At 38.4% G+C, this 25495-nt stretch overlaps 2 protein-coding genes across 4 annotated transcripts in view; both read right to left on the reverse strand.

Annotated features, from left to right (window-relative positions):
- Positions 1-7804, reverse strand: part of stau2 (staufen double-stranded RNA binding protein 2) — a 316665-nt gene extending 308861 nt beyond the window's left edge. For both annotated transcript variants that reach the window (XM_034170168.1, XM_034170176.1), the window contains exon 1: positions 7574-7804. In XM_034170168.1, the coding sequence (XP_034026059.1) occupies positions 7574-7769 (196 nt within the window). In that variant the 5' untranslated portion in view covers positions 7770-7804. The remainder of the gene's footprint in view (positions 1-7573) is intronic.
- Positions 7805-17302: 9498 nt separating this feature from the next.
- LOC117510467 (double-stranded RNA-binding protein Staufen homolog) overlaps positions 17303-25495 on the reverse strand; it is a 36412-nt gene continuing 28219 nt past the window's right edge. The window contains exons 3-5 of one of the 2 annotated variants that reach the window (XR_004560732.1): positions 24714-24844; positions 20810-20967; positions 17303-17406 (exon numbers count right to left, since the gene is read on the reverse strand). Coding sequence is in view for 1 of the 2 variants with exons in the window: in XM_034170192.1 (XP_034026083.1) it covers positions 20908-20967; positions 24714-24844 (191 nt within the window). In the remaining variant the exon portion in view is untranslated. Of the gene's footprint in view, positions 17407-20808; positions 20968-24713; positions 24845-25495 lie in introns of those variants that run through there. The other variant, XM_034170192.1, reaches the window with a different exon arrangement.

The following is a 25495-nucleotide window of genomic DNA, read 5'->3' on the forward strand; positions in this document are numbered from 1 at the left end:
ACTTGGTCAAGCCCTATGTACCGGCGCGGCCCTTGTGTTCGCAAGGTGCAGGACTTCTGTGTGTTCTAAGGGTGACTAAAAAGTCTGTGGGGTATAGAGCTTTCTCTTACCGTGGCCCTCCTCTCTAGAACGCTCTACCTGCATCTATAAGGCAGTCCGACACAGTGGAGACTTAAAACAAGACTGAAGACCCACTTTTTTTAGACTGTCTTATCGTTAATTTATTATGTTTTTATGTTTGCTTTGTAATTTCTTTTTATTCTACTATGTTTTTACTTTTTTGTGCCCTTTTCGATTTTAATTCATTTTGTGCTGCTATGAATTGTGTGTTGTGTGAAGCGCCTTGAGGCGACTCTGTTGTGAGATGGAGCAATATAAATTATAAAATTAAAATTGAAATTGAATAACCATAAAAATAACTGCATGGTAGCAAACAATATATTTGGGTATAAGGAAAATTTTATGTGCATACTGACTGTCAGAATCTCACCAGTTATCACTGACAGATCTCGGGATGCAAGTGCACCCACCTTTTTCCTTCAAAGTCTAAGTCCAGACATCCTGGTAAAGCATGCCCACCCAAACAAAACCGGGCGTCATGTGGACTGCAGTGCGCCAGTTAGTAACCCTTCATGCACTACCGAAACACGGCGGACTTACTGTCACTCAGACCATGTTAAGAATCACAGTTGTATACATTTTTTTCTGACACATTAGCTTCATCTTTGCTGATTATGGTGTGAAACAAGTTTTTGGGGAGTTTTTAATAGCATGAACAATAAAAGAGTGTTTCACTGGTAAAAAGAAGAAAAAAGAAAAAGTGCGTCATGCAAACGTGTAGATGGAGGTGAAGTCCTCTGACTAATGTCCAGCTTTTATCATTATTTATTTATTTTGTACTTGTCAAAATTTGTGGAGTAGACATCAGATTCTGATGCCTGGCAGCTTCCACTCAAAGCTCTGAGTGCTGTGATGTGGACCACAACTGGAGCTTATAACATCATGCTGCAATCAGCTGACTGTCTATAAGATTGTAAAAAAAAAAAAAAGATAATTATATGATGAGTGCACTGTCAAATCACTATAAAAATTACATTTACCCCACAGAAGACTGTTTTTGTGAGAGAAAATGTCAGAGTTGTTCAGAGTTGGACCTGAAAAGAAAACTCAGTTAACACAGAAAATAATCACCCAGGAGAAACTTTTCCTGATCAGAGAGAGCAAACGAGCGTGACCCCTCCCCACCGACTGTCTCATCAGCTCTGAAGGGCCCGCCCACCTGCCTCTCATATTTATTGAAATAAAGTTACATACAAGCATATAGGGGCGACAATATCACAAAACAAGAAAAGACAGAGTCTGGTCTCACGTTGATATGAAAACTGTTATGGCTTTAAGCCGTCAGTCTCCTAGCCTCCCCATAACAACGTTCAGCCCTGAACCAGTGTGCCGGTCACACCGCTCTTCCCTCAAGGCTGACCTGTTAATTAAAGATGCACATCTGCGCTTAGCAAAAACATAGCTTTAGCAAAACAGTGTGCACATTCACTAAGCCAAAAATCATCTGTTCACTTTCCAGTGTAAGCAGTTGTAATGATTATTTGAACAGTTCAGTGTATATGATTGCTTTAACAATAAGTGATTAATTAAAAGAGTAATGGTACATGAACTCTCACACATGCATATGTGTATATATGAAAATAGAGAACAGAATCAAAGACAAGATCAAAGACAGTACATCAAAGTAAAGACATTAATATTTGATAATCATATTGCTGATATATAGAAAACCCTGTCAGAAAACCAGAATAAAAGGACTTTGGACGCGCTGAAATTATTATTCACATCCAAATTAATGCTATTTGTCCATATTTGTCACTGCAGTATTAACAAGATATTTCTGACCTGGTGGGGGTTCTCCACTAGGCTTATAATACAATACTGGAGAGGAAACAATGAAGATGATAACAAAATTATGAAAACTTGACAACACTAGTTTTTCTACTGTGTAAGTAATGTCATTAGTACTGAGGATGCAGCTTTTCCACAACTGCCTTTAAATTCCAAGTACTGAAAAACAACTACTGCAGCAGCAACAGCTCAATCGCATGGGGATAAAACATATTATCATATACCTATAAATGATACGCCAATATGATTGGATAAAACCCTAAAGAATAAATAGCAATACACCCTTTTCGTGGACGGGTAATATTTTTCATACCACCCGAGTAATCAGCCAATCCGGACAGCGGAGTGGCGCCACGACGAAGAGGCGCGGTCAGAGAAACTGTGAAATACTGATGAGTCACTATTAATAATTTCGTACGTGTCCAACCTCGTAGGTTGATTGTTAAAATTTAATTCGTTAGTTCTAAAAGCCATCATAATTATTTATAGGAAAACGTTCTATTTTATTCCTACTAAGGTTTGAACTTTGAGTGTTTACACAGGAGAGAAAAGTGAGAAAATGTTCATGCCTGTTTGAGAAAAGTGTATAAAGTGTGTAGTGAGGGGTTTTACAGCCTTAAAACATCTATAATAATTGTAAAAACTAACACTGACTACTTTGCGGATTTCGCCTATTGCGGGTTATTTTTAGAAAGTAACTCCCGTGACAAACGAGGGACCACTGTATATGATAAAATCGTTATCAAGTTGTTCACCAATGAATATGGCTTTTTACACCCTTCAAAAAACCATACAACATTTATCATTTATAGGTATATGATAAAATCCTTATCAAGTTGTTTTACCAGCCTCAGGTGTATGGTTTTCTTCAGGGTGTATAAAGCCATATTCACTGGTGAACAACTTGATAACTGATAATATTCCAAGATATGCAACGCTTATTTTGTGTTTGCATGACAAGTGGCCAGAAAACCTGCTCTGCTGTTTTTGCTGGACAAGAAGAGTGTGCTGCTCAAAAGTGAGCATACAGCAAAAAAGAAATAAAAACTCAAACTGACAGGGAATTTGAAGCTCTATAACTTTGAAATACAAGGACAGCACCTGACTGGTGGAAATGTCATGGTGAGTGATGTAACTGACAAAAAAATTTTGACAGGACATCTTGAAAATAACAGTTTGATGGTAAATGGACTGCATTCATATAGTGCTTTTCCATCTGCATCAGAAGCTCAAAGCGCTTTATAATTATGCCCCACATTCACCTATTCACACAGACACACTCCCACACCAATGTGAGGGTGCTGTCATGCAAGGCACTCACTACACACTGGGAACAACTAGGAGATAAAGGACCTTGCCAAAGGGACCTCAGTGATTTTACGGTCTGGCTGGGTTTGAACCGAGGATCCTCTGGTCTCAAGCCCAACGCTTAACCACTAGACTATTACCTGCCCACTGATATCATGAACTTGGAAATAAATCCAACTATCTGATGGAATCATGTAACCTGTTTTTGTCCAATTATTAGGTTACTGAAGTGCACATAAGAACATCAAATTGGATTATTGACATTTCCCTTTTATTCCCAATTATCGGATTATTGTGGTCATGTACAGTGTGGTAAAAATGTATTTAGTCAGTCCCTGATTGTGCAAGTTCTCCTACTTAGAAAGATGAGAGAGGTCTGTAATTTCATCATAGAAGCCCTGGCAAAAAATTATAGAATCACCGGCCTCGGAGGATGTTCATTCAGTTGTTTAATTTTGTAGAAAAAAAGCAGATCACAGACATGACACAAAACTAAAGTCATTTCAAATGGCAACTTTCTGGCTTCAAGAAACACTGTAAGAAATCAGGAAAAAAAAAAAAATTGTGGCAGTCAGTAACGGTTACTTTTTTAGACCAAGCAGAGGGAAAAAAATATGGAATCACTCAATTCTGAGGAAAAAAATTATGGAATCATGAAAAACAAAAGAACGCTCCAACACATCACTAGTATTTTGTTGCACCACCTCTGGCTTTTATAACAGCTTGCAGTCTCTGAGGCATGGACTTGAGTGACAAACAGTACTCTTCATCAATCTGGCTCCAACTTTCTCTGATTGCTGTTGCCAGATCAGCTTTGCAGGTTGGAGCCTTGTCATGGACCATTTTCTTCAACTTCCACCAAAGATTTTCAATTGTATTAAGATCCGGACTATTTGCAGGCCATGACATTGACCCTATGTGTCTTTTTGCAAGGAATGTTTTCACAGTTTTTGCTCTATGGCAAGATGCATTATCATCTTGAAAAATGATTTCATCATCCCCAAATATCCTTTCAACTGATGGGATAAGAAAAGTGTCCAAAATATCAACGTAAACTTGTGCATGTTATTGATGCTGTAATGACAGCCTCTCCCCAGTGCCTTTACCTGACATGCGCCCCATATCATCAATGACTGTGGAAATTTACATGTCCTCTTCAGGCAGTCATCTTTATAAATCTCATTGTAACGGCACCAAACAAACGTTCCAGCATCATCACCCTTGCCCAATGCAGATTTGAGATTCATTACTGAATATGACTTTCATCCAGTCATCCAGTCCATGATTGCTTTTCCTTAGCCCATTGTAACCTTGTTTTTTTTCTGTTAGGTGTTTAATGAGGCTTTCATTTAGCTTTTCTGTATGTAAATCCCATTTCCTTTAGGCGGTTTCTTACAGTTCGGTCACAGACGCTGACTCCAGTTTCCTCCCATTCGTTCCTCATTGTTTTGTTGTGCATTTCGATTTTTGAGACATATTGCTTTAAGTTTTCTGTCTTGACGCTTTGATGTCTTCCTTGTCTACCAGTATGTTTGCTGACGCTTTGATGTCTTCCTTGGTCTACCAGTATGTTTGCCTTTAACAACCTTCCCATGTTGTTTGTATTTGGTCCAGAGTTTAGACACAGCTGACTGTAAACAACCAACATCTTTTGCAACATTGCGTGATGATTTACTCTCTTTTAAGAGTTTGATAATCCTCTCCTTTGTTTCAAATTGACAATTTGTCAATTGGTAATTTATTCCTCAGTATTGAGTGAGTCCATATTTTTCCCTCTGCTTGGTCTAAAAAGTAACCGTTAGTGACTGCCACAATTTTTTTTCTTTGATTTCTTATAGTGTTTCTTAAAGCCAGAAAGTTGCCATTTGAAATGACTTTAGTTTTGTGTCATGTCTGTGATCTGCTTTTTTTCTACAAATTAAACAACTGAATGAACATCCTCTGAGGGCCGGTGTGGTTCCATAATTTTTGCCAGGGGTTGTAGGTACACTTCAACTGTGAGAGACAAAATGAGGAAAACAAATCCAGGAAAATCATATTGTAGGATTTTTAAAGAATTTATTTGTAAATTATGGTGGAAAATAAGTATTTGGTCAATCACAAAAGTTCAACTCAATACTTTGTAAACATAATCTTTGTTTGGCAACAACAGAGGTCAATGTTTCTGTAGTCTTCACCAGGTTTGCACAGACTGTAGCTGGTACTTTGTCCCATTCCTCCATGCAGATCTCCTCTGGAGCAGTGATGTTTGGGGCTGTCGCTGGGCAACATGGACTTTCAACTCCCTCAATAAGTTTTCTATGGGGTTGAGGCTGGAGACTGGCTTGGCCACTCCAGGACCTTTAAATGATTTTTATGAGGCCCTCCTTCATTGCCTGAGTGGTGTGTTTGGCTCACTGTCATGCTGGAAGACCCAGCCACGTTGCACCTTCAAATGCTCTTACTGATGGAAGGAGGTTTGGCTTAAAATCCCCCGATATATAGCCCGTTCATTCTTCCCTTAACACGGATCAGTTGGCCTGTCCCCTTTGCAGAAAAACAGCCTCAAAGCATGATGTTTCATCCCACATGCTTCACTAGTAGATATGGTGTTCTTGGGGATGCAATTCAGCTCCGTCTTACTCCAAACACGATGAGTTGAGTTTTTTACTAAAAAGTTCTATTTTGGTTTCATCTGACCACATGATATTCTCCCAGTCCTCTTCTGGATCATCCATATGCTCTCTGGCAAACTTCAGACGGGCCTGGACATGTACTGGCTTAAGCAGGGGGACGCACCTGGCACTGCAGGATTTGAGTCCCTCTCTGCGTAGTGTGTAGCCTTTGTTACTTTGGTCCCAGGTCTCTGGAGGTCATTCATCAGGGTCCCTCCGTGTAGTTCTAGGATTTTTGTTCACCGTTCTCATGATCATTTTTACCCCACGGGATGACATCTTATGTGGAGCCCCCAGATCGAGGGAGATTATCAATGGTCTTGTATGTCTCCATTTTCTTACAATTGCTCCCACAGTTGATTTATTTCACACCACCTGCTTGACTATTGTAGACTCGCTCCTTCCCAGCCTGGTGCACATCTACAATTTTCTTCCAGGTGTCGTTCAACAGCTCTCTGGTCTTGGCCATGGTTGAGTTTGGAGTCTGACTGTTTGAGGCCTGTGAATAGGTTGTCATTTTATACAGATAATGAGTTCCAAACAGATGCCATTAATAAAGATGCCATTAATACAGGTAACAGGTGGACACTTGTAACAACCTCTTAACGAAGTTGTTACAATAAACCTCCTCTTTGGCCTCCCTCTTCTCCTCCTGGCTGGTGGCTTCCCATCATCAGCAATTCTTCTCCCTACTGACTAATTTATACAGAACAACTCCAACCTGCACTTATTTAATTAAATGCTGTAGATTTTCTTTATCTTTTCTGTGTTTGGGTATATACTTTATTATATGTATTAATTAAATATATTCATTAAATACTATTTGTGAAAGTTTCATTAAACCTTAAAAAAAATGTTATCCAAATAACACCTCTATTTTTTTGTAATTGGTATTGGTGTTGGTATTGGTATATGCAATTCTAAACTTATGGGCCTGTCACACCATGATGACGCTCTCTGCTCTCGCTTTGGATTGCAGCACGTACCAGCATGTCTCACACTCGCCACTTGTGCTCAATTACCAGCATGAAGAGTAAACATAACAATAAGGTCATCAATATAATAATTAGTATGTGAATGAGGTACGTTCAAACATTTTGAAGCATGTATCAATTAATTTAATTTTGCTGAGTTTCATCATCATGACATTAAATTATTTTCACGATTACACATTTCTTAATAGAGTTCAGGTTGTACGATCAGTTGCTTTTACTGTCCATTCATAACTAGGAGCGTAGAGCGCATTTGTTTTTGTCTTCCCCTTTTTGTGACACCAATCACATGCTCTTAGAAGACTGCGTCATACCTAGCAACGGGGTCAATCCTGCCTTCTCACAAAGATAAAGGTTTCTGTCCACTCCTTGCTCAAAGTTGCTCTCAAGCACTTCCTGGATCACTCTTAGGCTGAGATTCCTTGTAAGGAATCTTTAGGCTAAGTTGCGAGCCCTCTGAGAGGACTCTGAGAATCTTTGTGAATACGGGCCCAGATCACTATCAGTCTTGTAGGTACACTGTCTGTACAGTAACATTTTTTTAAACTGCTGAATACACCCCTTCATTTCAATCTGCTCTGCATTTTCCTTGGCCTATGCCCGATCACACCACCAGATTATGTGAAAATTGGTTTTGTCGCTTTTCCTAAAGAAAACAACAAACAGAAGCTGGAAGAATGTAACATGCTTGAGATGTCTGCAGCCTACCTGGTGGTGATGAAGATACAGGGGCGTCCCCATATCCGACTGAAGGAGCAGGGCAGCAGGGTGCAGGGGCCGGGCCTGTGCCATTGACGGATGGCTGCAGACTCATGGATCCTGGGCTGGACATGGCCACTGGAGAAACTCCAGAGAGGCCAGGACCAGCCAGGGGTGCTGAGGTCTGTATTTTCACTTGAGCCATGCTCTATTCCTGGAATCAGACAATGGCAAGCTTTACAGGGTGTTAAAAGTAATCAAATCACACATTGGACTCTTACTGTAAAAACCTGACATATAATTAAAAATGCCACATATTAATATTCTGTATACCATTCTCTTTTAAGCCTTTAATGTTCAGCTTAAACATGTCTGTACATAACTTTGCACTAGGTTTTAATGGTGTTCAGAGTAACTTGGCAGATTTCAGTGAGTAAAGCCAGGAGAAGAGAATTCCCACTGAGCAGCCTGAGGCCTATCTCATATTCTGATCCACTGGCAGTTAATGCACACAGACAATGAGGCTTTATTTGAAGGAACTTCGCTCATGTTACGGCTGCTAAGCTCCCCGTAAAAAGAAAAGAATCCTGGCTGAACAAGACAATGACATTTGCTTTGAGGCCAGACAGGTACAGTATGTAGGACTACGAGCTATAGATAGCTTACATGAGGTTAGAGAAGCCTACGCCTTTCACTATAATGCAACATAACAGGCATTAGGTTCTTCCATGGATATCAACTGCAGTGAATGCAATTACACACGAGTCAGCCACAATTAAAAGGCCATTTTGCAAAGAGGGTGATATCAACTTATGTCCAATGTAAAATACAGTCAATTAAGGATATTGGCTAAACATTTCATGAAGTATCCTCATCAAATAAAAATTTTACATATAATAACCATTTTTGCATTTTCTGGCATTACGGACTCTATGTAGCAGAAACAAGTGATCATACAGATTCTGAAGCCATTATCATAATTCAAGCTAGTCTCTTACACAGCAAGTGCTGTCTAGACAAATACCATGATTTCAGAGAATATTTGATATTTGGAAATTCATATGATCGGTTACATTCCAAAACGGACTCTAGAGGCCGACTATGACTCCCACTTTACTTTTCTAAATTAACTTAAGGTGTCAATATGAATTTTATTCTAAGTAGAAACATAGTCAGAAAACAAGTATGTTATTTTTAATACTGAAATTAACCCAGGTTCTGTCCTCATTATGAGACTGTTACGGACTCGACATAAATCAGTGGACACAACACAGTGGATGTGTTTGTTGGCTCTTTTACAGTGCACAAATCCTTAGACAGCCCAGATTACCATGCTGTTTATGAATTTCAAAGAAAATCTAAGTATTTATATCATCAAGTCATATCATTGGTTATTTACAAATTTGTACTGCTGAATAAACAATCTATTATAATAGCCAAGTGGCCTCTGTGTGCATGCATGCGGCTTTGATCACAAGAAACCGGGGGAGACCTGACATTTCCCTTTTACTTATGTATTTTGGATCAAGGATGAACGCTGCTAAACATAAAGTTGATAGAACTAATATTTTTGGAGAAATTAGCCATTTTAGCTAACCAGTAAACAATGGACATTATGCTGCAATGGACCATGGGAGTTTGGGGCTTTAAATGTTGATTTTGTGGTTCATGTTAGTTCTTCAGTGTTGTTAGTGTTATTGATTTATTCTGTTTAACAGTGCTGTGTGTTATTGACTTATTGTGTTTTTTGTGTTTTATTGGTTTAGTCAATTTAGTTACATGTTATATTGTCATTACCATGAGTGAAAAGAGTACTGCTTTTGATGTCTTCCGCCACTGTCTGTCTGTGCGTGTGTAAAAATTAAAAGCACCTGCTTCCAGCAGAATGTAGAAAAAAAGCTCTACCTGCGTGCAACTGGGGACAGCTGACATTTGCCGTTTGGTATGCTTACGTATTTTGGGTCAAGGATGAATGGTACCAAAACGAAACAATAGGAGTAATATTTTGGGAGAAACCACAGATACTAGCTAACATTGCTAATTACATTTTGGAATTGTAAATATGTTAAAAATACAAGGATAACACAGAAAGTGAAAACACTTATTTCCATAGTGGTTCATTTAAAAATCAAATGACAAAATAGAAGTAATAATATATGTTGTTGTCCGTTTGGCTGCTCCTGTTATTGTTCGGGGTCGCCACAACGGATACAGCAGATCTGCATTGGTATTTGGCACAAGTTTTACGCCAGATGCCCTTCCTGACACAACTCCAGTTTCACCCGAAGAAACACACACAGCCGCTAGTGTTCTGAAGAGGTCTCCCCTCCAAGTACTAACTAGATGCTGCACTGTTTAGCTTTTGAAATCTGACAGGATCAGGCTCACACAGAGCAGACTGGCTGCATAATAATGATAATAACAGTGTGTATATGATAACAAGAACCTAAACAATTTATAAATACATTAAGACCATAATTTAACATTAAAAATTACATAATTAACAGGAAATAAAAGGGTTGAGTTCCTCTTCTAAAAATTGTTAAGGTCTAAGGTTCTCAGGGCTGTGAAATGAAAATTGTGAAATACAAGGAAAATTTGCAGGGGTCTGTGGGGTACAGGCCCCCAGGAGCCGGGTTCTCGGGCCCCGTGGGATCCCAGAAACCAAATTAATTTTTTATCTAATGATACATTTTCAGCATGTCCATAACGTGATATTTGTGATTAGCCCTTGAACAAGAAATAAAGACAATACTAGAAGTACATCTTGTTTCATTTAAACTCTACTGTGGTTTGTGCAAGGCAAACACAAATACTTATGGACCTGACTGCAGCATTACAAGACCATCCATTTACCATCACAATTACAGTATTTCCCACAATAATCACACTATGACTTTCTTCAAATTGTGCAGCCCAACTGATAAAGTTTTATTTTCAAGTCAAATTTCCGACACACCTCTGTGCCATGGATCCCCTCCCCCCCCAAATTAGTCAGATAACAATAATAAGCACATTTCGTGCTTGTGTACTGACTCTTCGGTAGCATAGGTGACACAATTGTGCCATTTCTTACACAAAAAGCAAGACTAGTAATGGCCATCTTGGTAACAGAGCATAATCCCAGCAGGAAATGTCACACAGCAAAAGCACCCCCAGTCATTGAGCCAACTGTTCTTCCAGCTGACAAAACATTACACTCATAGTCAAATGAAGGTGGGAGGACACGGGTAGCAGACCGCTCAGCCTTGCACTAACAGGGGAAAGTCCTATCCAAATTCTAACTCAGAGGGAATGCAGAATACAGATACACCCCCCACTCCCACTGGGATAAGAGCAGCAGAGAGAGCCACTGAGAAAGTCCAACATGAGTCATTGGGATCAGGTGTTCCATTGATACCACAAGTGTCTGGGGCTGTCCACAAGGAGAAGTTTGAAAATAGATTTCTGATAACAAAATATGTTCTCTTTTGTGATAATCCTGTGAATCATTTTTGATTAATTTCTACAGACTGCTTCACAGCAGCTCAGTAGTTTCTCAGCATCACAACAGGGTTTTTGAAGAATGTTGGCGGCTGGAAAATAATGTTCTACTTCCTGTTGTCCGACCTTGTGGTTAATTATCATCAGGGTATTTCCCCAAGTACAGGTCACACAGCTCCACTTTCCTATACCTTGCTGCTGAGTGACATTTTTAAAGCTAGGTCTTTAAAACATGACAAAGCAATAAATATTTTCTAAACATGCCAGAGATTTTCTTGAGTGGCTTGAAATATAACCGTAAAAAACTGGGCATGCAAGTATCAAGTGCAGAGCTAAACACAGGTGTAATCTGTAATGGAATCAGGGAAAAACCATCTCAACGAAACATGAATACATTTTCCAAGCGACTGGTGTTAACTTAAAAACTACAGTGCTCTTTGTTTTGAGGTCAACAGAAATTATTTTAAGGTTTTCATTGAAATTATTCAGTTGAGCATCTTATTTTCATTCTTTGTTTTTGCATTTATACCTATTAAATATTCAAAACGGTTTACAAATTATGTCTGAAAATGTTGATGACACCTGTAGGTCATACAGCAAGAAAAATAACAGTTTTGACACAAAGATATAGTCTCTGATTAATCTCCTAAGAACAAACACTATAATTCAAATCACAGTACACTTCCATTTTCTTAAAAACAGCCCATACTAAAGTAAATGAGGCAATTATTAAAATCAAAGAAATATAAAATAAATCTAATTTTAAAAAAGGAAACATAAAACATTTTGATTGACTGCAGGTTATTGTTTGTATTACAACGTGTGGAAAGAGGTGTCATTTGATTTAAACAGCAATTCGCTTTGAAGTTATTAATTCCGAGCAGACTCTCTCTTTCTAACTTGACTCGGTGGCGCAGCGTTTGGAGCAAAGGAACAGAGGATGATTTTCGTTTCTTTCTCACAACTAGACAGGAGTCCCAGTTAGTCACTTTAATCTGCACAAAAGTGACTCACGATTGACATATTTTAATGGCTTTGAGAGGAGATAAGAAGCGGAGTTGCCACTTCTGAAGAGGAGCAAAGCAAAGATCAACGAAGCAGCGGATCGAAGCACTGCTTCATTGGTTCAAGGTTCAAAGCAAATGACTCATCGACTACGAAATTAGTTATCGACAGTTTCAATAGTCGACGTAGTTGTGAATAGTCGTGGTAGCCCTATTGTACGGTACCAGATGACAACACAAGTCACCCCAATGTGATCAGATGACAACACAAGTCACCCCAATGTGAGTAAGGTTTGACCTTACTCCTGGGGCAGGTGATGGTCTAGTGGTTAAGGTGTTGGGCTTGGGACCAGAAGATCCTCGGTTCAAATCCCCGCCTGACTGGAAAATCACTAAGGGTGCTTGGGCAAGGTCTTTAATCCCCTATTGCTCCCATGTATGGCAGCACCCTGACATCGGGGTGAATGTGAGGCATAATTGTAAAGCGCTTTGAGCGTCTGATGCAGATGGAAAAGCCTATATAAAAAAAATCACAAAATAAAACGCCACACAAAGAATTAAGCTAAGCTAAGCAACAATACAAACAGTCCTGTCGTCAGTGACTGATGGCTCAGAAGACACCCAAATGGTGAAGAGCAGAGTCTCAGAAAATGAACTATAATTGGTGAGTCAGTGATCAAAGTCAGATCAGTCATAGAAGGAACATACTCCAGAATCAATCCATAAGGTGTTCCCATACATCCTCAGCATGTTCTGGATTTCCAATTCAAAATATCATTGACGGATCATTTTAACTTGTTTGTTGTATTGACTAACAATTTTACAAAGATACCAAAAAATGTCTCCTATATTGATACTGTAACTGTCTCATGTCTACAGAGAATACACTTCTTCGGAATGCACCAAAGGCTTCCGGAGAACAACAATTTCTCAAAGTTTTTATAGGGGCAGTATGACCCAGAGCCTCTGTTGTGATGCCATGCCATTGCTGCATTCCCTTTTTCTGGTTTACTTTTCTACATCAACTCAAGTACACTCATAAAACAATCATAAACACTGCACACCACTAACGACTGAATCAAGCGAGACAAGCAGGATTTACAAAGACCTTCAAAGATTCTGTATTTAAGAAGAAACAAAAGTATTGCTATGCCAGAACGATGAGCGATAAATCACTCGATTTAACCATGGAATTTTGTTCTGTAAGAAATTATGCACAGGCCCTTCACCATAAATAAGATTCATTAAGACGCTGATAAATTCACATTTTATATTACTGCCATATTTTCTCATCAGGGCACTTTCTTAATGAATCAATACTGGTCATGGTGGTGATTAGAGTGCTGATGGATCAGAGCTAGGCTGCCCTTTTAATGGGAAGATTCTCCATCAACATGACTCTGGATCACTCTTATTCATCATAATAGGTAAGGACATGGGCATATAGGAACCTTCCTTTCCCTGCAGCATCATTAATGTGACAGATTGTGGATATGGCCTGTCACTCTGCCACACAGTCAGCCATCGGCTGAAGACAATTCATATTCAGAAGGTCTCAGTTTCATTAATCCAGGGCTCCACTACTCTGAAAGAAAGAGTGACCAAGCGACCTTGGGATAATCTATACTCCTGTTTTTCAGGCGCACACATTCACTCATCTCCCCCTCTTTTCTGAACAAAGTGGCATAGGAAAAAAACAGGCCATGCCTGTCTTTTAGTAACTCAGCACTGTGACATATTACATTGGTAGATCCTGGAAAACAGATTTGCTTCTCTAGCCCAAAGACATTTGTCTTTCACCCCTGTTTGTTCATGCATGGCTCAAATCGGAAAAGATGGGAGCCAGATGCTAGACAGGGTCCTGACGAGACTCAGTCACAAAACCATCCAACTGAATCACCGAGGCTTTCTGGCATTGTGTCGACATTTATAAAACAATAACACACGTGGCAGTAAAACATAACATTAGAGGATTAATGAGTCAAGCACTTTGCAAACAACATCCAAAAAAAACACACATGCATGCGTTTATGCTTTCTGCTTAATAAAAGAAAAAGCATAGACATCCTACAGATTACACTGTAGACATTTATCAACATGAACACCCATACAAACTAATTCCTTAATTGCCTGTTACAAAATTGGTGCTCAATTACACTTCAAAAAGTACTACTTAGAGAATTACTGCTAAACATAGTTTGAAAATAGAGAAACACTGCCATCTGGAGGGAATTACAATGCCTGCTGAGAAGAACCTGATCAAGTCTCATGTATCTCAGCAACAAAAACACAAAAATAAGCAGTTTATTTCAACTTGCTTTTCTACTTCAAAGAGAATGAAACCTATAAAATTCCACACTGGCTTTCTACTTACACTGAGTTCACATTTCAGCATAATCAAAGTAAAAAAAAGTACAATAGAATATTTTGGTTCCTCTTGAGAGGATATTTTTTAAAACTTGTATATTTTTAAAACAAAATACACAGTGAAACAATATTTGAAATTTTGTCTCTGTACACTATCACAATGGACTTGAAATGAAACACTGTTTGTAGTGTAAACTTTCAGTTTTAACTAAAGGAGGTGCAACAAAAATATTGCATTAACCATTTAGAATTTCCCCCCCATTGTTATACAATATCCCTCCATTTTCAAAGGCAATAAGTAATATGACTGAATGAGATGATGTTGCTGCAATGAGGTTTTCCTCATATCTTAGATCATCTAATCTCTCCAGTGATGAAATACTAGCAGTCAAGCTTATCTCAAACAAAACAGCAAAATGTGCCACTGAATGACAACAACTGATCAACATGGACGCACTGGCATGTCCAATCTACTTTTCATCATATTTCTATTCATAAATCAATGACAGAATGGCACAGTGACTTTGTTCGATCACCTCCTGAAACTACAACTTCTCAGCTGTAATTACCATCTTCCCTCAAGACCTGTGGTTCCCAAATGTTTTTGGTCATGTACCCGTGTGTGTACCCTGACTAAGTTAGCGCACCCCTCACCCTGACAACCCTCAACAAAAACCAGTGTTGTGCAACTTCGCACTTCATAAAAACCAGCCTGTTTTCTTGAGACCATTCAGGGGATCCACACATGAACATTTCCAAGTCATTGAATATTCTTCACTTACATCAATCATTAATACATACAAAAAGCATGGTACTGTACGGTAAATCTGTGTCACATAGGCATTTATGCTGCTAACAGTACTGGGTCACTGGTGTTTATCAATGATGTGACTGCTGATGGAAGTAGCATAATAAATTCTGAAGTGTACAGGGCTACGCTATCTGCTGGTTGCAAACCTTTTATCTATGTAATCTGACAAAGAATAAGCAGCATACATGCTACAACTGGCCATGAATCTGCTTGTCTGTCAATTGTCCAATTACTTGAAGGGGTTTGTAAATGGAAAGACTATTGAGAAATGGCTGTAATTCAGCTTGGGACTCAAAGGCAGTGTGGTTTTTACAGCTGCAGCCTTTGGCCGGCGCGGGCCCCTCCTGCTGCATCCTTCACCCACTTTGCCTCAATTCGGATGACGGACTGCTTCAAGTTTAATGCACATAAACAATGTCAAATGTATATGTGTTGTCTTTAATTCTGATGTGTGCCATTATTATGTTCAACTAGTAATAATTGTGGATTAATTGCTGTATTTTGTCTGAAGTAATTGGAGTGTAAACATAATTTTTTGTTGTTGCACTCGTGTAATGACAATGACAATAAATCTCATCTCATCTAATTCCTCATCCAATGTTTTGTTAAACCACTTAATGAAAGCTGAAACGCCACAATACAATCACATCTTGACTGCTTCTTTTCAACTCCACTATGGTGGTGTACATAGGCAAATTAAAAAAACTGATGTCACTTTCCAAACACCATGTATTTACCTGACTGTGTAAGACCCATTTGTGCCAGATAATAAAGAGAATAGCAATCAACAAGAAGGTCCACTGTTCATATAAAATTACCCAAAAAATGACAGGTACAGGCGAGAGTTGTTACTCCAAAATATCATCCTAAACCTACTGGTGAAGAAAGTTTGTATCGTCTTTAAAAGTTTGAAGATAAACCTACATGCAGTGGAGAACATATTGGCCTTCAAAGGTTGAACTTCTCTTTCCACACTGTTTGTCACAAGGTAAATAATCTCTGGCAGTACAGGAAGATTGGATGTCAACACTGACAGTGGAGGGATCACTGCTTAAAACTCTATTAGAGTGTGATTTAAAAGTGTCCACAATTTGGACAATTTAGATGTCAATATTTTTTTTTCTTTTGTTTTGTTTTTTTCAACATAGCAAATGGACATTTTTGTGGCATGGATATCAGAATTTTTCTCAATGAATTACAATATTCATTCAAAAAGGAATTACTGAAGACAAAACACCCAGAACTCCCTTGTGATGAACCTCATCATTGAAGAGCTACTAAATTTAAATTCAACACTAGGAATCAACCTCCAGACTTCATACTATTTGCTGTGGAATAACAAGGAATCAGGCTTGTCAGTCAATTGTCCGGTTATTTACAACTTCTGAAAATGTACAGACTGTGTATTAAAAAATAGCAGTAATGCCTTGTTAATGCAATATTTTGTTTAACCGTTTGATTTTTTTCTTTCTTTCTTTTTTCTTTATTTGATGAGGACAGTGCACATTAATGAACACTGTGTACATTTTCATGAAATAGTGTAAATATGCCAGATTTAGCTAAAAGCTACTTTCCATCTGTAGTCCTCAGACACACAACAACAAAAACAATTACAATAAATACAAAACATTAAATTATATACAATACATCTCACCTATGTTGGCAGGTTTGATTGTTTTTGAGCCATTTTTTAAGCTCATTTTTAATGCTGAAGGTTTACACTACAACACTACACTACTGAAGGTTTACATGTTGACTGTTTCATTTCAGCTCTATCGGGGTGGTGTACAGTGGCAAAATTGCGAAAAATGTGACCCTGTCCAAATACTTACAATATACAACCAGCTATGCAAAACAAATCACATACTCAAGCCCAACACTTTGTTCTTTTTCTAACAAGACATACCATGCGTATTTAAATCAATGTGCGATGTAGTGACAGGTGTTTAAGAGCTGCTGAAGTAACAGCTCAGTGGGACCAGCACAGCAACTGGACAGAAATCAAGAACTTAATCTGTTAAACCTAGTTTTGTGAGCTCACCTTTGGTTGAAAATCCCTCTGAAGTTATAGTTGGCTCTGTAGTTGGGCATGGGCTTTGGATCCAAAGGTCTGTAGATAGCTGGCTCCCCCCTCTTCATGGCAAGACCATTCAGCTCCACTGTAGGTGTTATGCTGCCTACACGTTGGGAAGGAGACCAGGAAAATAAATTACTACCAGGGCAATGGAAACTTGCAATTAAGTGCCAGCAGTTGTAACAGTGTAAAGACATTTGGTATATAATTTGACACTTGGCTTGTGAAGAACAACATAAACATTTCTTGTGACAGACTAATAAAAATTGAAACATAAACTCAGACATTACCATGTAGTTTAACTGTGCCTATAAAAGGGATACAAATTTAATTTTATGTGACATTAGGGAATGAAAATGCTTTTTATACAGACTGCACATTATACGCCCAAATAACACAATAAAAACTACGAGGATGTCTGTAGCCTACCTAAATACTGGGCAATATCCTAGCTGTATGATTCTGTATGACTCATGCACTTCTAATCCTCCATCTCCCAGTGATGTTGTATAACCCATCAGAGGGCTTTCTTAATACAGTTAAAGGAGCCGATGAGGAGACCTTTCACCATTACAACACCATAAAGGGCAGAACAAATGACACAAGGCTCCAGGTAAGAACCTGGTCAAAGATAAAACATAAGAGTGTATTTAAAACTGATGGAAAGTCTGCAGTGGATTTGTCCAGAACCTGGATTATTTAAAATCATCCAGTGGCTCAAGAGCCATGTCCACAAAACCAATTCCTGCAGGTGAAAAAAAACAAGAAAATACTGAAGCCCTCTATTAATACAAATAAGAACCAAGAATTGCTAGAACCACCATGACACAAATCATGTGCACATGTGAATACAGACATCCCAGATTCAAATCTCTCTGGTATGAAATTACTGTTGAGCTCACCAGCAAATGAATATCTTTCATCATTCTTAGCTCTCTATATGTAATTCTCTACAACCTAATCTAAGCAATTGTTTTCCTCCAGTATTCCAGTAAACTTCCTCATGTAACTAACTATGAAATGCACTAAACTCAGTGATGTTCCCTTTGAAAAAGAAAAGAAAGACCCACTAAGAACAAGCCTCAAAAACAAATTGCAATCGAATAGGAATATGCTGTAGAATTCTTTGGAATTATTTATGAAAACTGAAATTAAAACAGTGAGCAAAATGTGTGATGAACAGTGAATTTACAGTGGTCATCTGAAACGTTCATAGAAAAAGTCTCGTGTTTACTGTGGAAAATATTGTGATATGTTAATATATGTTTTTGTAATTTAACAGTCAGTTTCACAAGTATTTAGACAGTGATTTAGAGTTTTTTACTGTTACGTCTGTTCACTACCATAATGTAGTTGAAATGAAACAATCCAGATGTTCTTGTAGTGTCTACTGTCAGGCTTCAAGGTATAGTGCCACAGTTTTTAAGATTTAAGTCATAAAAACAATTTTCTTTGGCACAAGTATAATTACAGTGGTACATGGTTCATGTTTTTAGTTACGTAATATTTGATTTTATTTTGTTATTCTTACGTCTCTCACACTGATAAAAATTAGAAAATGGTAATAATAATGTGTATATGATAACAAATCTAAATTTATAAATACTTTAAGACAGTAAATTAACATTAAAAAAATGACATAATTAACATGAAATAAAAGGGCTGAGTTCCTCTAAAAATTGTTCCTCTGAGTTCTTCTAAAAATTGTTGAGGTAAAAACATTCTGGACTCACACGCCATTCCAACTCATTGGAATTTTGCTTAATTTATTACCCCTGAAAAATGTCAGCTACGTATTTTATAAACACTACCCTATCTAGGGCCCATGGATCTCCACGGGCAACGCACTAGTGAAAGAGCAATCCCAGATCTATGAATCTTAGCATGCATGTGTATTTAACCTATTTTGATACATTGCATTTCTTTCTTTCTCTTTTTTTTTTTTTGGAATTTGTCAATGAAGATGATTTGGGTCAGTGAGAAGTAGAACTCTATGAAATAGGAGGGGGGGCACTGTGGTATCATCAGCTGCCAAAAAAGGACATTCAGGTCAATATGCTTGCTACATTAGGGAGATGACCCTAAGAGTACAAAAGTACATGGGCAAATTTAAGAGGGTTACAGTGAGCTGTGGATATGCCCTAAGGTTTGGAAAGCCTACAACTGCCAACACTGTAGAAAACCACACACTGACGGACCACAGAGGTTAGCTAATGCTTGTACACTCTCCCATAAGAACATTCTACATACAGAATTTGCAATGTCAGAATCCCTGGAGAGTAGGAGTGCAATGTCTGACTTCTGACTGAAATCACACAAGGCTGTCATGTCAAGAAAAAATTTGGAGCATTTGAAGCAGAACCAACTAATTTTCAGTAGACAAATGCACATATTTTTTGTATTGCTTGGTGGAAATTTGAAGGAGTTCCTTTTGACCATGTCGAATTAATAAGCATAATACAGACTGGAATATACAAACATAATACAGACATATGCTATTGGAAAAAGCTGATATTGCGACAATATTTTTGTCTGAGATATACAGAGATGTGAAAAATAAAGGAAATTACAACATAACTTGAATAGCTCTATTGGGAAAGAATGACTTATTCTACAATGATTGGGGTGATTTTTGTATGGTAGATGCAACTGCACATAAAATAAAAGTTGGAAACATAAAATAAAAGTTGAACGACTGCTAGGAACTCTCAACAAATTACCAGTTTATGATCAACGTCACCTTTTCTGCACCCACATTGATAATGTACAACTCATATCATTTTTTGCTATACCCCAAGATATCCACTGTACCCAAAATTTTCATGAGCAGTGTGGGTGCATGGCCATGCACCCAGTTATCACAAGGAGTGGGAATGCTGCTGATGTGCAAGCAGGAAATTTCATCAACACAGAACATGATGTTAAGAGACAATGCAATAAAAAAAAAATATCAGATATTTGAGGTTAATTTTTCCTTAGATGGGGAAAAGTTATTGGGGAAATTTAAAATTTAATACTGAAAGGCACACACAAGCACCAGACGTTTGTGACAATTTACAGTTAACTTGACGTGCAGCATCAGAATGACACTTACTATCAGAAAAAAGAATTCCTTTTATGCAAGAGCCTTTAAATCAAAGTAAAGTATGTAATATTAGACATACTTCTCTTGTAAATTCAGTAATTTCGGTGAAGTTTGATTTAAATTGCCTTGCTTGACATCACATGCCCTGCGATGTGACTATTGCATATATGCTCACATTGCACTGATATAAAGTGGAGCTCTAATACAGACATGCATTAGTCTGTCAAACATTTACCTGAAACTGTCAACCCCCCCACCCCAAACTTCAGTAGGAAAACAATGCTCCTATATCAACAGTGATGAAAAAGAGGTGAAAGTCAATGTGAATCAGATCAAACTGTTTCATAATGCTAAAATATGAGTTTTTATGAAGTGACATGGTAGTCTTTGAATATGAGATGCCACATTATGATTCCAGTACCTGGGTTGCTGTTGATGTCCACTTTGGGGGAGCGGGGTGCTGGCCTGGGAAGGACACTCTCAGCCAGTGCTTTGGAAGCTGTGGAGTGTTGTGCCTTCTTAATACTGGTGCCTTCTGCCCCACACCTGCTCCCCTAGAGTCAGCTGCACTGTGAAGATCTGGAAGCGTACCACCCACAGAAAAAGACATTACTCTGCAGTAGTTATTCATTCATTTTCCACTTATCCAGGCTGGATATGATGTTCATCAGAAAAACGATAGCATGTTTTCCATATTTTCAATATTTAGTAGTAGTGTATCGGATCATAGCTGATCTGTAGTCTGTACGGACCGCCCCCCACGGTGATTTTGTGTCATGGTGAACTGTTTTTAAAGTGATAACTGTGTTAATTTTGAGGCAGTCACAGTAAAATCACAGTGCAAGTGGAGGTTAAACGTGCAGGTGCGCGTGCACATCGTGCAGTCATGAATGCAACCTGGTTAAAAACAAGCGGCAAGCTTCAAAGGGCTCCAATGAAGACCACCAGGAAGGACAATAAGTTTCAGTTCCTCGATTGGCTGTTTAAGGCTGGCTCCAAAAGGAAGCAAGATCCCCAATAAAGTCCATGATAAATTCCAACTTTAGAGCAGCAATAAAACATTTTTATAGACTGGTACAAAAATGTTTTTGTCTTTGTGGTATGACAGCGCTGACCCAAGCCCAACTCTCATAACATTGCTTGCTCATAATATTGGGTTGTTGTGTGGTGAAACATCCTAATGGATCATTTAAGACGTCCCTGCTGCAATATTTGCACTGAGTGAAACTCTTGTCTTTCTTTAATGTTATTTGATAACTGCTTTAGCACTTTTAACAACCATCAGTAGCTTGATCTGTTAACTCCTGATTACTGAGCAAATAAGCAGCTCATAACTTTTAATGCTTATATCAAAGCAAACCAATGTGATACATGAGATGATTTAAAACAACTGGACTGAGATTGCCTGTTAGCTGAGCTGGTTCACACTTGAAGACAGGGGCATGTTCATGCTCCTTTTGTCATACATTGAGCCTCCCACATCCACAGTACCTCGTGACTTAGTCAGTCAGTGCTGCCACCACCCTGTGTCGCAAACCGAATGGTCCGCCCCTAAAAATCAGTCCGCCTTTTGCATCTGCGCATGCATCATTTCGGAGCTCTGCCACTTGTCTAAGACAGAGTCTCTTCACCCACAGTGATCAAATGGATTAATGTGATTAAACCATCAGATGATAAAGGTAAAACCTCTTAAATCATTCTAAAGCCAGTTTTAAGCAGAAACGAGGACGTTTTAAGCAGAAACTTTGCAAAATTCTGTGACGCTCTGAAATGTCCGACGTGCAGTGAACACATCAGCTAGCAGCTCGTTTAGCCACGGCGCTCTGATCGCTTCCGCCACCTTTCATGATGAAATAATGCTAAATTTATGTGGAAATGATTGTTGTACAAATGTTCAGATATTTGTCGCTGAGATAGTGACAATTTCTCAAAAATGAAAGGAGTTGAGTTGTGTCTGTCATCTCACTGAACAAAGCATCTCGCTCCACATGCGTGCACAGCCAAACTTGCTGAAAGTCCATAGTTCCAGAAAATAAGGAGTATTTCTGACTTTTTCCAAGCATCTGCTTGTTCGGACCACTGACCTGAATGAATTCAGATCAGAAGTAGGATTAATGTACAATGAGGAAAATAAGTATTTGAACACCCTGCAATTTTGCAAGTTCTCCCACTTATAAATCATGGAGGGGTCTGAAATTTTCATCTTAGGTGCATGTCCACTGTGAGAGACATAATCTAAAAAAAAAAAAAAAAAAAATCCGGAAATCACAATGTACGATTTTTTAATAATTTATTTGTATGTTACAGCTGCAATTAAGTATTTCAACACCTGTGAAAATCAGTGTTAATATTTGGTACAGTAGCCTTTGTTTGCAATTACAGAGGTCAAACGTTTCCTGTAGTTTTTCACCAGGTTTGCACACACTGCAGCAGGGATTTTGGTCCACTCCTCCATACAGATCTTCTCCAAATCTTTCAGGTTTGGAGTTTCAGCTCCCTCCAAAGATTTTCTATTGAGTTCAGGTCTGGAGACTGGCCAGGCCACTCTAGGACCTTGAAATGCTTCTTACGGGGCTCCTCAGTTGCCCTGGCTGTGTGTTTGGGGTCATTGTGATGCTGGAAGACCCAGCCACAAGTTGTTTGCCAAAATCTTGCAATACATGACCCCATCAATTCTCCCTTCAATACGGTGCAGTAGTCCTGTCCCCTTTGCAAAAAAGTACACCCAGAGTATGATGTTTCCACTCCCATTCTTCACGGTTGGGATGGTTTTCTTGGGGTTGTTCTCATCTCTAAACATGGTAAGTGGAGTTGATTCCAAAAAGCTCTATTCTGGTCTCATCTGATCACATGACCTTCTCCCATGCCTCCTCTGGATCATCCAGATGGTCACTGGTGAACCTCAAATAGGCCTGGACATGTGCTGGCTTGAGCAGGGGGACCTTGCTGTCCTGCAGGATTTTAAACCATGACAGCATCATGTGTTACTAATTTAATCTTTGTGACTGTGGTCCCAGCTCTCTTCAGGTCATTGACCAGGTCCTCCTGTGTATTTCTGAGCTTTCTCAGAATCATCCTTACCCACAAAGTGAGATCTTGCAAGGAATCCCAGACCGAGGGAGATTGACAGTCATCTTGTGTTTCTTCCACTTTCTAATAAATAATCATAACAGTTTGTCTTCTACCAAGCTGCTTGCCTGTTGTCCTGTAGTCCATCCCAGCCTTGTGCAGGTCTACAGTTTGTCCCTGGTGTCCTTAGACAGCTCCTTGGTCTTGGCTATGGTGGACAGGTTGGAGTGTGATTGATTGAGAGTGTGAACAGGTGTCTTTTATACAGGTAACAAGTTCAAACAGGTGCAATTAATGCAGGTAAACAGTGCAGAATAAGATGGCTTCTTAAAGAAAAATGAACAGGTCTGTGAGAGCCAGAATTCTTGTTGGTTGGTAGGGGATCAAATACTTATTTGCAGCAGTAACATTTATTTAAAAAAAAAAAATCATACATTGTGATTTCCTGTCTCTCACATGCACCTAAGATGAAAATTTCAGACCCCTCCATGATTTCTAAGTGAGAGAACTTGCAAAATCGCAGGGTGTTGAAATACTTGTTTTCCTCATTGTATTTGTATTTATCCTGAAAGGGTTATAAATAAATGTGTTATCGTTACCCTCTCAACAAACAATATAGACATCCTCATCTCATTAAAAAAAAAAGAAAAAATAATTTGAAGTTATAAAAAATAACTTAGCTTTGCACCATTTGTTTTTTTTTTTTTAACTTTTCACAATTTTGACAAAAGTCTTTATTTTAATATAATTTAATACATTCCCTTGTTTTCATTGCTCACTGAATTATTTTTTTTTTAAATGAAAGCAGGTAGTATTTCTGTTATTTCTAATTTTTATTTATTTAGTTATTTGGGGGTGGGGGGCAGAACTGAAAATTATCTGATCTATGGCTTAAAAAAATATATCCAGTGTGAAGTGTGGGTTTTGTGATCTGTGACACTCTGATATTTAGCTTCGATAAGCATTCAAAAAGTTGAAATGCATACAAACATTCTATATATATAAACATTCTATCACTGAAACTGTGTAATTCAAGTAATGTGGTCTTCATATATTCACATTATACAACATTATTATTGATGCATGAATCTGAAGACTTAAGCTGGGTTAAACCACTGAACTAAGAGAACTTTGAAAGTATCCATTAAAAACTACAAAATATACTCAAAAATAAAACCAACATAACACATTTTTTTCTGAATGAAATGCCTTCTCTATACAATATTAGACAACTTTCACATGTAACATCTCCACACCTTAGCATGTGCAGGGCCTCTCTCACTGAGGAGCTTGTACTGTGGTTGGATCCTATTAAAACGGGCTAACTCATTCACCAAACACATCGGAGTTTTCTCTTTAGGGTTTGCCATGTTCTCCTGGGGCGGGCCTGAAAACAGAATGGTACCACAATTAGTGCATTTTATCATTTATATTGGAACTTCATAACATAATTTGCATATGTAAATCATAACAGGTACAGTGCAACCCTCTAGTTTAGACTTATTACCATTTTTCAATTTTTTTTCAGAAAATAACTTGTGTTGTATTGGCACCAGTGCACGCTAACTTCCGTAAGATGTCTTGTAAATCACTTCAGAGGGTTATCTGGTTTCAAAAGCAGTGTTTATTTGAAAGTGTTTATTTCTCACAAAGTTCTCACAAACATATGAAAAAAAGATTCATACAGAAATAAGCTGTTTCGCAGAATTTTCCACCATGCTGGATTATTTTGTTCAGATGAGCAGCCAGCAGACGTCACCATGCCTCTCTACTCTGGTTGGCTGTCGGCGTGTGCTTCCCAGCATCTCCACACAAATCAGGTGAAGCCCCCACGTGATCTATGAGGTTGTTATGGTTGCTATCAGACTGTATGGGTCTCCACCAAACGTAGTTAAAGGCCATCTGTTTGTTTGAATTTTTTCCCTTCAAGGGAACTACTACTACTTTCCAGACAATGCGTATTTTGATCATATTGGCAATGTCCTATTATGAATACCCTATTTAAATGCCAATAAATAAATTTATACTAGTGCAAAAG

Source organism: Thalassophryne amazonica, chromosome 1, assembly GCF_902500255.1.
Source record: "Thalassophryne amazonica chromosome 1, fThaAma1.1, whole genome shotgun sequence".
Taxonomy (NCBI): Eukaryota; Metazoa; Chordata; class Actinopteri; order Batrachoidiformes; family Batrachoididae; genus Thalassophryne; species Thalassophryne amazonica.